At 35.3% G+C, this 16,948-nt stretch overlaps 1 protein-coding gene across 3 annotated transcripts in view; it reads right to left on the bottom strand.

Annotated features, from left to right (window-relative positions):
• Positions 1-7,852: 7,852 nt before the first annotated feature.
• The window catches only part of Ercc8 (ERCC excision repair 8, CSA ubiquitin ligase complex subunit), a 46,763-nt gene continuing 37,667 nt past the window's right edge, over positions 7,853-16,948 (bottom strand). For all 3 annotated transcript variants that reach the window (XM_070041235.1, XM_070041234.1, XM_070041236.1), the window contains 2 exons: positions 12,221-12,301; positions 7,853-10,605 (listed from right to left, as the gene is read on the bottom strand). In XM_070041235.1, coding sequence (XP_069897336.1) covers positions 10,537-10,605; positions 12,221-12,301 — 150 coding nt within the window. In that variant the 3' untranslated portion in view covers positions 7,853-10,536. The remainder of the gene's footprint in view (positions 10,606-12,220; positions 12,302-16,948) is intronic.

The raw sequence follows: 16,948 nt of genomic DNA on the forward strand, positions 1-16,948 counted from the left end.
TTCAGACATATACTAGTAATTGCAAATAAGGGAAACCATGGGACCTATGTGTCTTTGGGCCTGGCTTACTTCACTTAACATAATTTTTTCCAAGTCTTTCCATTTCCTAGCAAATGGGGAAATGTCATTCTTTCTGATGGAGGCATAGAATTCCATTGTGTATATATACATTTTCTCGATCCATTCATCTACTGAGGGACATCTGGGTTGGTTCCATATCTTAGTGGTAAATAATGATGCAATAAAAAAGCTACCAATAAAATCTGATTTTTCTTGAGATGATAACCTTTTTGGATAAAGATCCATAGATTTCTTTTCAATATTTTTCATCCTTTGAGAGAAGACTGAATACTAGCAACTTCTTATTCTACATGTCTCTAGTAGATTAATTTTACTAGTGACTCTCAGATTTTACTGATAGCATCATTGGGATGTTGTTAAAATGCAATTCTTGGAGCTGGGCCTAGTGGTGCACATCTGTGTCCCCAGTACTCAAGAGGTTGAAGCAGGAGAAGCGTGTATTTGGAGCTAGCTCAGGCTACATAGTGAGATCCTGTTTAAAGACAACACAAGACAAAAACAAACAACAACAACAAAAACAACTCCAAGCTACTGGAAGCCCTGAGATGCCTATTTAATAGTTCTGGAAATCAGACCAAGAAATCTGCAATTTAACACAAACTCTGTATGATTCTGTTAGAAGCACTAACTTTTAACATCATACATATTACCAATATCTTATGGTATTTATATCACTATACAAACTATATGATAAGCTCTTCAGGGCAGAGATTTTTGTCTAACCTCTCTTTGACTCCTTAGTGACTAGAATAGTAGTCTACATGCCATAGATCTAAATAAGTGTGCAGATAGTGAAAAGGAATGTAGGAAAGTGTGGGTGTGCTTATGTGCACTTGTTATTTAAATGTCTTTAAGATATCTTCCCATGTATATTTTATGTGTATAATGATAACTGTGATAGCATCAAAGGAAGAACATAATTGTAATGTGATAGGTACGTTAAATGACAACCTACCATTCATATATCTGGCTTCATTACTTCAGGGTTTCTATAGTCTGCCAGGCTAAAATGTTTTTTAATTTTTTTTTTTTTTAAGAGGAGGGCATTGCAACTGCAAACTGAGTTTCAGACAAATTGCCTTCTTCTTTTTTTTTTTTTTTGTAATACTTCTGCTCATCTCTCCATCTCCAAAACAGGATAGAAGTGAGATATGGGACAAGGACATTATTAAATTTATAGCAATCACTACTGTAATTATTTTCATACAAACCACAAGTCGTATTTGAAAATGCTATTAAAGTAGTTTACAGCTATGAATGACTACCACTTATTATGAGCATGAAATTAACTTTGATCAATTTGACTTTCAAATGCCATAAAAAATGTTTCCTGAGAATGTTCACTATATTACATAAAAAGATTATTCCATCGATTGATCTTAGTATCACACATTTCTGGAAGGAACAAATCTAACATAATATTTAACTAAAATATTCATACACACTTCATTGTAAATGTTTTTCAAATAGAAATGTCACAATTTGTTTTGTAAAAGAACTAAATAACATACCATCATGAAAAACTATAATTTAATGATATAATTTAACCACAATTACAACAAGCAATTAAGAAAGCATAAACCTTTGTGCTGTACTTTTCTAGAATTTTTTAGCATGTGTTATCACATTATTTGTTACAGCTCATTTGTTTTAGCCTGTTTTATCATTGATAAGGATGAAAAATGAAAACATTTTTTCAGAAGACTGCAGGAAAGAGTTATAGAAGGTAAATGGAAATGATGGGCACACAGTCAGTTTTGTTTTGTTTTTTACAATTTATAATTTGTAAATGAATCAGCTTGGTGCACTGAAGAAAGGGACTTGGAACGTTTTGGTGACAGGCATGGGGAGAAAAATGGCCAAGTCATAATTGTAGATTATAGTCAATGATTCATGAGAGATGAACATATGGAAGGTTACATTTCCCAGACTTCCTTGCAGCTTACATATGGTCATGTAAGTCCTGGCCAATGGAATTTGAGCACATTTTTGCTTGATACTTCCACCTGTCTCATGCATAGTTACCAAGTGGAATCCTTTAAGCTCTTTCTCCTGTATCAATCATGGAAAACTAAGCTGAATGTGGTAGAATCACAAGATGAAAGGGAACTGGGAGTTCTCATTTTAGAATTTGGAGAAGGATCTTTTTTGAATTATACTCAATTTTTATTATATTAAGCTTCTGAATGTTTTAGTTCATTTGTTACAATAAGGAGTTTGCCTCGACTGATACAATAAGATGATACATCCAGTAAAGGATTTTAAATCTTACCCTGCCAAATTCAGAAAACCTAATTTAGAAAGCCCTTCTTTTGGTCTCTTTTTGGTATGTGCTGACAACTCCTTTGGATTTCCTCCTGCAAGGACTAGTTTTCCTGACCTTATAGTCTTTTAACTAGCTCTCTGCTTCTGTTGTTGCCCTCTATCCCAATGCTAGACTCTATATAAAAAAGTGACCAGGGAGATCTCATATAATTCTACTAAAAGCCCTCCTGCTTTCCATTTGTTTCAGAGAATCCAATAGGCTGCAAGCCCTTTGTGGCCTGCTATCCTCTCCATCATTCTTGTCCTTATCTCCTCCTATGCTCTCTCCCCTCTTCCTCTGAATACACAAATTTCCTTGCTATTCCCTGAACATGGCAGGTACGGTCTTCTGTACTGTTTCCTGTGCCTAGAGTGATTCCCTCCCAGGCCCTCACAGTATTCTTGCTCTCTTGCTGTTCAAAGAGGTCTTCTGAACACACTATTAAAAATCTCACATTGCACTGTTACCCTTCCCTGAATTATTCTTTTAAATATTACTTGTTGGCTCATCCTCCAATGCCTTGGTTAAAACTCCTAGAGAAACAAAGTGTCATCAAAGGGAAACAGGCTTTTACTACCTTATCTATCTTCTTCTTCTTCTCTTCCTCCTCCTCCTCCTCCTCCTCCTCCTCCTCCTCCTCCTCCTCCTCCTCCTCCTCCTCCTCCCCCTCCTTCCTCTTCCTCCTCCTCCTCCTCCTCCTCCTCCTCCTCCTCCTTCTTTTTTCATGGAGACAGTGTCTCACAGATTTTTCTGCCTTGGTACTGTGATCCTCCCAATCTCAGACTTCCAAGTAGCTAGGATTACTGGAATGAACCATTGGTGCCTGGCTTATACGTTTTTCTTGACCTTAAGGCATCTCTTACCAATATACCCCCGTCTTATCTTTCTCTCTTTGGCTCTCTTGCTACTGTTGGCACATACCACTACTCAGGAGCTTTACAAACTTGATCTGCAATATTATTTCCTCAGCTATCTAAGTCTCTCAGGTGCTTCAAGACATTACTCAAAAGCTGCCTTGAATTGCCTGGGAACTGACATTTACCATCCTATCACATTGCTTTTATTCTCTTCATTACAAATGAGAAATGTTGGGTATGCAGTTTCACGGCAGGGTGGTCCATAGGACTGGTGGGAGTGGGAGAGACAAAGAATATAATCCTGTGTTCTAAGAAAAGTAGATGGCATCATGGAAGTACCATCTAGTCCTTCCATGACTAATACTACATCTACTAATGATTAGTGTACTAAGCACATTCCCTATGAAGTTGTTATGCACAGAACACTGGCAAAATATTTTCATGTCAAGAAAATTCCTTAGTATGTTATCATCTGCTATATTTATATGAAAAACTATCATTCCAGTCCATCTTTTCAGTCCATTATGATTTTTCATTAAGTTCAGCATTAGCTGTCTTTGCTATTTTGATGGGTTTACAAAAAAAGGTAAATATGTAACTTGAAGCCAAAATTGTGTTCTGAACACAAATGAGTATTTGCATATAGGAGTTTCACCATGTATATTGTCTAACATGTTAAAGATGGGCTGGTAGAGGTAGAGTTCAAAGAACTTGCATGAAAATTTAAATTATTTTTCTCCAGTGAATTAGAGTGGATATATAACATAAATATTGTTGCAATTAGCTATTGCCATTCATTTGTGATATCCAAAAGATTTTAAGTGTTTGAATAACTCTTGAACATTGTGTCAGCAACATTACAAAACTATTTTTGAGTGTTGAGTGAAGTGCTTAAAATCAGGACTGCAAGAGTATTCCAATAAGTCATGGTAACTCTATATTTGTTTTACAAAATGTAAATCCATTTTGGCAGCTTGCATAACTCAGATACCATGCTTGGGCCTGGGGGAGACAGCCAAGATCCAAACTATAGCTAAAACTGAAGTTATTTTTGATTAAGTTGTTTTTATTTTTTAAAAAAAGCATAAAAGGAACAAACTTAGGTTAGCTTTTTTTTTTAGCTAAGAATGAATTCTTACAGAATTCTTAATAATATTCCTTCATTTATTTACCATGTTTTCTTTCAACTTGGGAGCATCTGAGATTGTGACTCATCTTTCTTTTCCTACATTCTTTGTGGGTATAAAGATAAGTAACATGAAATGTATAAAGTTCCCAGAAATACCTGTCGTTTTTCCATAGTTGGGAAAAACAAAAGAAAGCCCCAAAATGTTAGCTTATCAACTGCAATGGAATGTGCTAGAAAAGGAGCCGACCCTAGCAAGGAATTTTTCATAACTTGTTTCACCCCCTGCTATTCATACAGTAAATCTGGGTATAATATACCTAGTCTGGTTTTACTATAGGATACAATTAATAAGCCCTGAACCCAGTACAAAGATTTAGGTTTTATGCTGGGTATATGCCAACAGCAACTTTGCAATTTTGTGAGAAGGCTACAAATTAATGAAATATTTATCTTAAGCAATTATTAAATACCACTCAAAATTTCATATATATGAAATAAGTAATCATCAAATACAAACATTATAATTTCAAAACTGTGGGTAGAGTTATTGTTATACAACCAAGGGCTTGGTAATAGTTGTTTGCTCATTAAGTAACATATTCCTTTTCAGTTCTGACCCCCCCCCCCCATTTATCTAATAAAAAAAGGAAGGCAAAAGAAATTCAAATGCAGGCTGGGAAGGTGGCTCAGTGGTAGAGTGCTTGCCTTGCATGCATGAGGCCCTGGGTTCAATTCCTCAGCACCACATAAGCAGAAAAAACCAGAAGTGGCGCTGTGGCTCAAGTGGTAGAGCGCTAGCCTTGAGCTGAAGAGCTGAAGGACAGTGCCCAGGCCCAGAGTTCAAGCCCCACAACCAAAAAAAAAAAAAAAAAAAAAAAAATCAAATGCATATAATTACTAGGACGCAAAACAAGGAAATAAAGTAGGAAATAAACAAGACTTACCTATTTCCTACTTCCTCCTTTCCCTTTTCCCCTCCCTCCAGTGTTTTCTTCCTAGTTCTTTTCCTCGATTCCTTCTTTTGAGGTTTCACTATATAGTACAGGTTGTCCTTGCAATTACAATCTTACTTCAGCCTTTCCAGTACTAGAATTATAGGTATGCAACACCTGCCCAACTATTAAGTTTTTACTATATGAAGCCATTATATTTGCGGGAGGCAGTACGAGGGTTTGAACTCAGGACGTTGCTTGGCAGGTGCTATACTGCTAAGCCACACCTGTAGCAGTAAGTTCAAAATAATGTGAGTATTCTTCAGTGTCCATTATTTTTAAAACTTTTTCCATGATACTTAATAAAATTCTAAGATTTTCCATATAATAAATATAAGAGAACATAGCAACAATATAATAAAAATAGTTAACTCAATTTGTCCCAAGTGTCAACAAATCATAGTTTAGGGCTGTTGCTACCATTTCCACCAAGGATAATTTGAACAAGAGAAGTGCCTTGTGCAAATCACATGTACTAATCATTTCTTGTCTTTACAAGTTTACTACTAAAGTCAAGTTACTGGCTAAACCTAGTGCTACTGGCTGGCAGTTTTGAAAACATTATGAAATAATCACTGGAAAATAGATAAGGCACTAAAAATGAGAAGAAGCTCCAAGAACTCCATCTTACATACTTATACATTGTGACAGATAAACCAAGTTAGGCTTGTGACACCCACTCTTTTCCAAGTCTTGGGAGAGCATGAAGCAGGACAGCTGTATGCACCATTAGTACAAACTCTACTAGCATCTTCATGACAAGTCAAGAGGATACAGGGCACTCATTTATGGCTTCTTATAATTAGATTATTGAAAGAGTGGGTGTTATAGTCTTTTATTTCTGCTCTGCCTCACTTTTGAATTTTCTAAGAAAAGCAAGAAAAGAGAAACAAATCCAAAGGCAGCAAAAGAACTGTATATCCCAGCAAGATAGGTAAATTTGTTGTAGTAATTATGGGTACCCAGGAAGTTCAGTAGTGTTTCCAGGTAGCACAGGACTTCACATATTCTTTGCAAAGTTGTTAGTCTTTGTTAGTTTTGACCCCGAGTATAGTACTTTTCAGAATTAAAGCAACTCTATACCAAGCACTATATTTAACCTTCAGACATCTAGAACCTTCATGAGCATACAAAACAATGAGATGTACTTTCTGTAATTAGCCCTCTATGCTATACTTTATGCCAGGCTTTTACCATCCCATTTCTAGCAAGGTTTAACTGATTGTTGGTTTATCGCTTTGATGATACTGAAAAGTATATGACTATAGAAAAAAAGTAAACATAATTTAATTACCAACAGAAATGTACTTGGTTATTCAGTAGTTACATCATTTTATAGAAGTAACCAAGTACTAAAATATGAACACTATGTATATATTCTTTTTGATGGTATAAGGGTTTGAACTCAAGGCCTTGTACTTGTGATACAGGCTTTTCCTTTCATTGCCTCATTCAGATTTTAAATAACAGGAATGTGGATAGTTGACTGCATCTAGCAGCTATTGACAAAATATATGTCATACTTCAATTTGGTACTGCTATGGCTTTTTGCACCTGTGGATTATTTCCTTTCAGCCCCAGTCCAAATGAACTAATATTACTTTATATTTGGGGTATGTTTTTACATTACCATTTTTGGTGTTCCATTAAGAACATATCTATGGGTTTTACATATCTATTGGTCTCCTACTAAAGAGCCATACTTTTGCAGTTATTTTCATCTTACAATTGGTATAATTTAAGGGTTTGTATTCAAGCTTTGCCCAAAGATTCTAAAAACAGAATTCTTTAGTCTAAACTAATTCTTTAGTCTAAAAAATTCTAAAAGATTCTAAAAACAGAATTCTTTAGTCTAAACTAATTCTTTAGTCTAAAAAGAATGCTTCACCTGCAGGAACATTTTTTCTCTATTAAAGTGTGCAATCAACTGTGTGTGTATATACATATTTATATTTGTTGGTTGTGGGCCTGTACTTGAGCTCTTTTGTTCAAGGATAGCACTCTACCACTTTGAGCCACAGTGCCACTTCTGGTTTCTAAGTGGTTAATTGGAGATAAGAGGCTCATGGGGACTTTTCTGCCAGGGCTGGCTTTGAACTATGATCCTCAGATCTCAGTCTTCTGAGCAGCTTGGATTACAGGTGTGAGCCACCAGTACCAGGGCTCAACTGTAAAATAAGCTACTTTCAGGCTTGCTGGTAAACACCAGTATAGGGCTATGCCAATAAAATATATGCATTTAGGGGCTGGGAAGGTGGCTCAGTGGTAGAGTGCTTGCCTTGAATGCATGAGGCCCTGGGTTCAGTTCCTCAGCACCACATAGGCAGAAAAAAGCTGGAAGTGGCACTGTGGCTCAAGTGGCAGAGCACTTGCCTTGAACTGAAGAGCTGAGGGACAGCACCCGGGCCCAGAATTCAGGTCCCACGACCAACCAAAATAAAAAAATGCATTTGTTATTTCTGTACATTTTTTTCTTTTTTTGGCTGGTCATGGGGCTTGAACTCTGGGCCTGGGCTAGTGCTCTGCCACTAGAGCCACAGTACCACTTCCTTTCTCTACTTTTTTAAAAAATGAGAAATTTCACAGGTATATCATGGATAATGTGGTAAAACTATGATTCTAAGGTCTCAGAGTCAGCTTGCTGATTAATTCCCTGCCCTGTGTCCCTACCTGTTTACAAGTCTGTTTTTCTTTCTTTCCCCGATGCTGTATTGTTTTCCTGATGTGATGTACAAATTCCCACCCAGTTGGAATGGTCTTGTTATACTCCTTGGAATGTGACTCTCCCTGCAAATTTTTGTAGTCCATGTAAACCTTCATAACACCTTCTTCTCAGAACTGACTCTCCACTTCCCATCCCTCAAGTCCCATGGTCCATGTAACGTGACCCATGTGACTGCCCCTAAAATTTTGTTTAACGTCTGTCCACACCTGTTCACGCTGTTGCCTCCATTACTGCGTGGAGCAGCCCAGCAGGTCTGCCCCCCAATAAAGTCTTGAGCTTGGATCAGTCACTCTTGATTGCCTCTCACTTCTTATAAGGATCAAAATGAAAAATGAAGTAAGCAGCTGGCATAAGTTGCTTATGGCAGCATACAAGCACCTTGCATGACTGTTAGCTAGACAGAGAAGGAAAACATGTAAAATAAAACACGGGAGAGATTTAGTTCACTTCATTATAGATTTTTTTTTATATCCACTATGAACAAGTTACACAAATATCAACTGAATAAAGCAGTTAAAAGGGAAGCCTATACAGAATTCCTATACTTCTGTGATATATTTCTTCAAGTGTTTAACCTCCCTCTGTTCCCTCTACTAAGGGTTGGGGTGAAAGAAAAAATAAACAAAAATTATAAACAGAAATAATAAATAGTTATTGACTACCTAACAACTGGTACTATCCTAAGAATAACGACTTTACATCCAATTATTAGGGAAGAGGTATAGGAGCAGGAAGAAGAGGCCTGGGAAAAAAGAGGAGGAGAAAACAAGCAAGAAAACAACCATAAAGACAAGTAATAATTATGCAAACTAGAAAAAATGTCAGTAAGCCAAGAAAGTATTAGGGGCTTCATACTAAAAGCTCATAAATTCTACTATGTGTGTGTGGTTGTATGAGATAACTGAACCACTATAACTGAAGAAAACGCCTCCAAAGTTTAGAAGCTGCCAGCTTACAAAGGATGAGTTTGTTACAAGGGAAAAATGGAATTATCATCTGTAACACCAGAATCTACAATAAAGTGGAAACAATATTGATTAAAGAATGAAAAGGACAACACTGCAAGTAAGAATCTTACACCTAGCCTAGAAAAAAATCTAGAAGACAAAATGATATTCAATAACTAAGTTATAGCACCAAAAGCACCACCTAAATATGGCATTTTACAATTTATACTGGCTCTAGTCAGAAGAATGGTTGAAAAAGTCATTGTTCAATCACAAGATGTAGTATCAGCAGTTAACAAAAAGAATGAATTCATTGTAATAGATGACACAAAAGGATTTCTGAGCTGTATCTGAAAGATCAAGACAGAACTATGTATATGCTGCTTTTGTAAAACAAATCCATCCCCCTATAAGTGTACACAGGTCTGTATAAGGCTGTAAAATCAAATAATACATACTAGTTTAATAACCTGGACTGTGGCAAGAGGGGTAAAGGATGGGGATTGAGGTACTAATGTGAGGAATTTCTGTTGTAACATCAGCATGCCTAAACACCCTACTATAAGTAATTATGCCAGCTGGGCACCAGTGATTCATGCCTGTAATCCTAGCTACTTGGGAGGCTGAGATCTGAGGATCATGGTTCAAAGCCAGCCCAGAAAGTCCATGAGACTCTTTTCTCCAATTAACGTCCAGTAAACCGGAAGTGGTGCTGTGGCTCAAGTGGCAGAGAGCTAGCCTTGAGCTGAAGAGCTGAGGTACAACGCCCAGGCCGAGTTCAAGCCCCACGACCGAAAAAAAAAAAAAATTATGTGCCATAAACAGATTTATGGAGAAGTCACCAAAATGTTAGAGATGGTTATCTAGCTCTTTCTTGGTTTTTCAAAACAGGGACTGAAACTTGATTTGATAATTTAGCCTACAAGTAATGCTACTATGCTCAGCTTCATTTCCAAATATTTACTTTTGCTGCTGTTATTCTTAATAAAAGTTTTTCTCTTTCTCCCCTCCTCCCTTCTTATGGAATTGAATGCTAGACAAGTACTCTACTACTTGAGCCATATGTCCATTCCTTTTGTTCGTGGAGATAGAAAGTTAGCCTGGGCTGCCTTTGAACTCTCAATCCACCAGTCTTTCTGACTCCAGAGCAGTAATAAGTCATCCTTGAAGGTGGAAATAACAGGCTGATAAGCCTGAAGTCTCCTGACACTCCATACGTCTGTACAGGTTCACACAATATGCTCAAGACCAGTTGAGACACTAACTTCTGTTCTTGTATTTAGCAACAGAGGGAGACCCAGGCACAGCAACTGGGATCAGTGAGGTAAGTTCTGAGTAAAAAACCTATACAGAAGTCTCTTTCAGAATATTTTATACAAATGTTAACCTCATTTTAAAACGTGTGTGGGGGAATATCACCCAAACACAAGGTTAATTGTCAGGAAAAGATGGAACAGTTAAAAAAAAATCTACACAAATGAAGGTACTAAAGGCTGATGTTCATCCTTCCTCATCACTGCTGCTCCAGGCATCTTCAAATGCTTGATTTACTTGTGATCTGGTGGTAGTCTAAAGAAAAAAAAAAAAAGGAAGATTCTATTTTTCTACTTCATAATTTTAGACTCGTAATACAGTTATAAAATATGTCGGAAAAATAGCAATTATTCTTAAAGCTAATTGCAAAATAAAAGAAATACTCCCAAATATAAGGTAATTTATGAATTCATTTGGACTAGGGCCAAAAGAAATAATCCAGAGGTGCAAGAAGTTATAGCAGCTGCAAATTGAAATATATTTTTTCAATAGCTGTTAGATGCAGCTGTTAGTCAACTATCCAGGTAAAAATTTTATGACACTTAAAGTTTTTGACATAGCTTTGCTTTCACAAAGGAATTAAAATACATAAAAAATGATTCTGGAAATGTCAAACTATCAATAAGTTTCTTCTACTTCTATATACAGTGCTTTGTTTTTACTATGGCTTAGGTTAAGATTACCTTAAGGTACTTCTGATTACTTGTAGTTTAAAAATTATAAAAATATTGTTTTGATTTTTAAACTTTTTATAGACTAGATATTAAGATAAATGTGGATGATTAACAGTGCCTAGATTAGTACTGGGAAAAGATAGCACTTTTCCACAATTTATTCCTTAATACAGCTTGATATTAATTTAAGGAGAAATAGAGTCTAGTAAAAGGCCACAGATCATATATTATTCATGTCTGCTTACCCACTGCATTTTGGTATTTTTAGTGGTACTAGGATTTGGACTCAAGGCATCACAATTGCTAGACGAGTACTATATCACTTCTGCCACATCCTCAGTATTTTTTGCTTTTGTTTTCTTGAGTAGGGTCTCATGTTTATGCCTTGTGCCTACTTGGACTGTTATTCTCCAATTTATGGTTCTCCCATAGCTGGGATAAATAGAAGCACACCAACAGGCCCACTGTGGTTGAGATGGGGGTCTCAAAAACTTTTTTTTTGCCTGTGTTGGCCTCAAACCAAAATCCTTCTGATAGAGATCCTTTCAGGGAGCTATGATTTCATGCATGAGCCAGCATACCTGGCATTCACTGCATTTCTAAGGCTCTTTACTCAGTCATATTTGTACTATTTTATCCTATAAAACAGATACTTGAAATTGTTAAGAGGACGGTGATTTGGTAAAGTATGACTGTGTGAACAAAGAACCTTAATAATGCCATACATAACAACTCAAGAGGTAAGTTCCCTTCTAGGAATCTATGCTAAAACAAAAAGAAGAGGAAATATAAATAACCTTGAATAGGTATTTATCTTGATGTTGTTTATAATACTCAACAGAAATGGGAAGATATTTAAATTGTTATATATAAATGGTAAAACAGATACCAAGTCACATGTCTATCCATGATATGAAAGGCCATTCCATTGTTATTAAGACAGGACTATGAACAAATATACAGTTACATGTTTTTAATGCATGCATAGGAATAAACAAGAAAATAAATTAATAAAAATGTGTTAACTGGAGAGAAATTTCACATTTTTGGATATATTTCTGAATGTGTTATAACAAATAAATTTTATAATCACAAAATAGCAAGAAATGCTTTGAATATTTCTCCCATGTAAGCTAGTAAGACTTTCTTCCTTATGATTGAGAAGTGACTCTACAATTTGTAAAAATAATATTTACCTCATCATCATCAGGAATGGGTTCATATAAGGATGGTACCCAAGCAAGAATGTTGCAGTCTCTGCTACCACTGTAAAGTTCCTAAAACACAGAAAGCGAGCTATGATTGTGGGTTATTTTAAAGCTTGTACTAACCTAAAGTGAGTGAGTTCTTAATCTGGATTAATTAGATTAATTAATCTGGACTGATACCCATTTTACTTTTTATTCATTTGAAAGCTGCAGTAAAGCTTTGATTTACTTAAAAAAATTAAGGTATGTTGGAGTTTACCAATGGTGTGAAAAATGTACAAAACCCATTCATATTCTAGAGGTTGGACCAATACTAGTACCTATATATTTCAATTGTCAGGAGTAGAGAAGAAAATCTACCTATAGTAAATAGTCTTTGCCAGTAATTGAGCTACATAATAAATATTTCAATGAAGACATCACATGAGTGTTCTACCAAAATAGCAAGTGCAGAAGTTCACAAAAAGTTTTATTTAACTTAATACTGCCAATTGGCTCCTCTTTACCACAGAGCTTGAAGAAAAATCCCACACTGCCTGTTGAAAAGTTTACTTCATAAAAGCCTGGGCTGATGTTCAGCCCATGTCAATCTGTTTGCTTCTGGCTAACCAATGCTCTCAGCCCTCCCCAACAAAACTCAGTTACGTTGCTTATTACTGAAAACATTCCTTTGAACCAGCAAATACACGTAATATTGGCATATCCTTTTGCACAACAGAATTTTAATATGTAGTCAGCTTTTATAGTTATTTCTAAGAAATTATAGCAATGCACAAAAATTCAAAAATACCATCCATGTAAAATGTATAACAATGAAAATAAAAACTATTGTCAGTGAGTACATGAATGGCTGTCAATAAAAAAATGTTATATTCATATGATAGAATATGACAGTCATTACAATTGTTTTTGAAGAATAGTTACATTGGGAAATATTAAATATCAAGAGATTGTGATATAAATCAAATACTCAAAAAATATATTTTTTGTCGGTCGTGAGGCTTGAACTCTGGGCCTGGGTGCTGTCCCTCAGCTCTTCAGCTCAAGGCTAGCACTCTACCACTTGAGCCACAGTGCCAGTTCCAATACTCAAAATATAAAGGAAAAAAATCGAACATAAAAACAAGTCAGCTAGGTACCGGTGGCTCATTCATGTCTGCAATCCCAGCTACTCAGGGGGCTGAGATCTGAGGATCATAGTTTGAAACCAACTTCTGTGAGACTCTTATTTCCAATTAAGTACCCAAAAAAGCCAAAAGTGGATCTGTGGCTCAAGACAGTTAGCCTTCATCAACAAAGCTCAAGGACATTGCCCAGGATCTGAGTTCAAGCCCCAGGACTGGCATACATACACACACAAAAGGGTGAACAAATGGGGCAGTGGTACTCACCAGACACTACATTTGACTATACAACTTGTTTGTGGGGACGGGAGGGAAAAACTGGGAGAGAATGAGGGAAGGAATGACATTGTCCTAAGAGAAATGTACTCATTACCTGACTTTATGTAACTATAATCTCTCTGTATATAATCTTTATAATAACAATAAAAAAGGTCCATCTAAAGAAAAAAACCAACTATGAAAAGGAAAAAGAAGGGTAAGAAAGGAGAAAAAGAGAAAAAGGCCAAAGACCAATAAAAGTTCTTATGAAAGCTTAAAAACAAAATAGTCTTTTTCTTTTCTCTAAGTAGCTGGACAAAGAGTTTCAATTCAACAGGTCAGTTTGTGAGTATAATATGTCATGATCAAGGCCATACACCAAACACAACAACAACAACAAAGAAACCCTCCAAACAAAAAAGATAAACAAAATAAGATTAAGAAGCAACATTTAATTAGAATAGTCATAGAAACCTCAAAGCTTAAGCTGTAGGTGCAGCACAGAAAATTTTTTTTTCTGAACTATGGGCAAGTATAAGGTCCCATTGTTCTTGAAGAGTTTTCAGTATCTATTTCCTGTGAACAAAGGCACTTGCATATATAGTTACAATATAACCAACAAAATCAGAAAATTCACATTGATATATTAGAAATATCTTAATTCTTAAATCCTACTCAAGTTTTACCAACTGTCCCAATAATATCTGTTATAACAAAAGGGTTTTATTATGAATCACATGCTAATATCATTTCTCTTGTTTTCAATCTGGAACAGTTCTTGATCTCTGGCTTTTCTGACCTTCAAATTTTGAAGTGCATACTAGTTATTCAGTAGGATGTCCTTCAAATTTGGCTTTCTTTCTGTTTCCTCATGATTAAAATCAGGTGATTGAATTTTGCAGGAATATTAGAAAAGTAATGTCTCATAATTGAGTCATCTTTGATTATTTGATTAAGGTGATACATGCCAGGTTTCTTTAAGGTACAATTATGTTTAGCTTTTGTATTTAATATTTTGTAGGATTGTGTTCGGAGGCTATGTAAATATTTTGTTGGTAATCAATTTTTCCGTATGTTAATTATAAAAGATTAGTTTCATAAATTTCTATTTGTTAATACACTGTAATGTATTACTATTATAATTTCCATTTTGAGTATATATTGTCAAGATTTTTATATTTATATAAGAATTAGTATACTTTTTTCAGAATCTTCTGCTAAATGGATGCCCTTTTTTTCTTTTCCACATTTTTATTAGTGTCAATCAGTTGCACAAGGTTTAACTTTGATATGTCCATATACGCATACAATATACCTTTGTAAATTCACTTGCTTATCATCCGTTCTCATTCTCCTTGCCATCCTTCCCAAACCAATCTCAACAAGCTTCCTCGTTCCATTTTCATCCAGGTACATAAAGTATTTTGTCCAGTTCATCCTCCTTTATCCTGTTTGCCCTCCCCACTTCCCACTAGTACCCACCTTCTCTTAAAAACAAAAACTTTTATATTCCCTGTCATTCATTTATTAGTGTATGCTAACTTTTGAAGAGGTTTCACTATATTTCACATTATTTCCATTTTCAGAATCATAATATGTAAAATGCACTGAGAGTAGAGAGTTTCTGATATAGTTTAGTGATTAAAATCTTTCTGAATTGTATATATATAGAAATAGCATTTGATGGGTAGCAATTTGCCTCAGGTCTCTGGCTAATTTAGCTATTCCAGGGACTGAAAAGAATATACTATACCTCAGTATACTTTATTAATTCTAGGTATACCTATTAGGAAACTGATTTTGAATAAAGACAAATTTTATAGTCAAAATACCATGGTTAAAATCTTGGATGTGTCTCTAAGTGAAGAATACTATTCTAGAATTTTCTTTGAATAGAGAACCATGCTTTGTCAATACCTATTTATAGGTTTAGAGTAAGTCATGTTTTCCCAGAAATATCAATAAAATTTTAACTAGTACCTCTGGACAATGCATAGTCAGAGAGATAGTGAGTATAGGGTTAGAGCAGGGTTCTGGGGGCCTCTTCAAGTTGCTGGGCTGAGTTGAGGCCTAAGTCACTTGGTAGGGATTGGCATAGTAGCTGTTTACCAGCCAATAGGATATATACATACTGGAATAAAATAATAGTGTGTATTATCATGATATTGTACATTGGATGAAATATCAGGTCTATATATCTTATAACACAGTGTCAGGCACAAAGTAGGTAATTATTGTTACGAATGAATGAACAGAACAAGAGTTGTCCCAGGTGATATAGTCTCTTCAAGCTCTAATAATCCAGTGCTTAATTAACAGTATTTACCAGTATTTAACTTTTATGATTTTCATATTCCCTACCCATATAACAAGGAAATACTAAACATCTTGCTCTATTAGATTTATTTAAAGAAGAAGATGAGGTCATTTGTACAAATGTTCTTTCAAAAAAAAACTTGCATCAAAGGTAATACCACTAAGAATGATCTTGATGGTAAATAAAAGAGCATTAAAAGAAACCGAGTTGCATAAAAGGTATACTGTTATAACCACTGGCAGGAAATTAAAGAAATTAAAATTTCAGCATACCTACATATATATGAACCAAGATGCATTTTGAGATTAAATACCTATATTTATTTACCCAAAGAAACATAGGTCCCATGGTTTCCCTTATTGGCAATAAATAGTACACATCTAGGATAATCTTATCAGATGAGCAGAATAGCTCAACAGCTATGTACATATGACTATATAAGATGATGCTAAGTGAAATGAACTCCAAGACATGGACACAAGGCTTTTCTTTGTTGTTGTTGTTAATGTACTGTGTGATTTTTTTGTTTCTTTTGTATGTTCTTCCCCTTATGGTATATTCCTGTTGTCACTGTATTTGATTTTGGTACTCTGGTATTGTATATATTTATTTGAATTAGGGAAGACAAGGGGAACAACAGAATGGTGGGACAAAGGACAAGGAGGGAACCAATGTAACAGCAACATACACAAGACAATATGTTGGAAATGATCTGCACAACTTGGAGTTATTTGAGGGGGAGTGAAAATGAGGGAAGGAGTAACAAATTTGACAAGAAATGTATTTATTATCTTATTTATGTAACGGTAACCCCTCTATACATCACCTTGACAATGAAAAAAATGTGAAAAAAACCAGTTGCATTGATTCAAAGGTCTACTTTTATAATCATTGGCAGGAAGTTAAAGAAATTAAAATTTCAGCACATCTACATGTACATGAACCAAGATGCATTTTGAGATTAAACTCCTATTTATTTATTATTTTGCTCTAAATATTCCTTTATTTTTAACAAAA

Source organism: Dipodomys merriami, unplaced genomic scaffold, assembly GCF_024711535.1.
Source record: "Dipodomys merriami isolate MVZ:Mamm:240054 unplaced genomic scaffold, mDipMer1.0.p SCAF_30, whole genome shotgun sequence".
In the NCBI taxonomy this organism is placed as follows: domain Eukaryota; kingdom Metazoa; phylum Chordata; class Mammalia; order Rodentia; family Heteromyidae; genus Dipodomys; species Dipodomys merriami.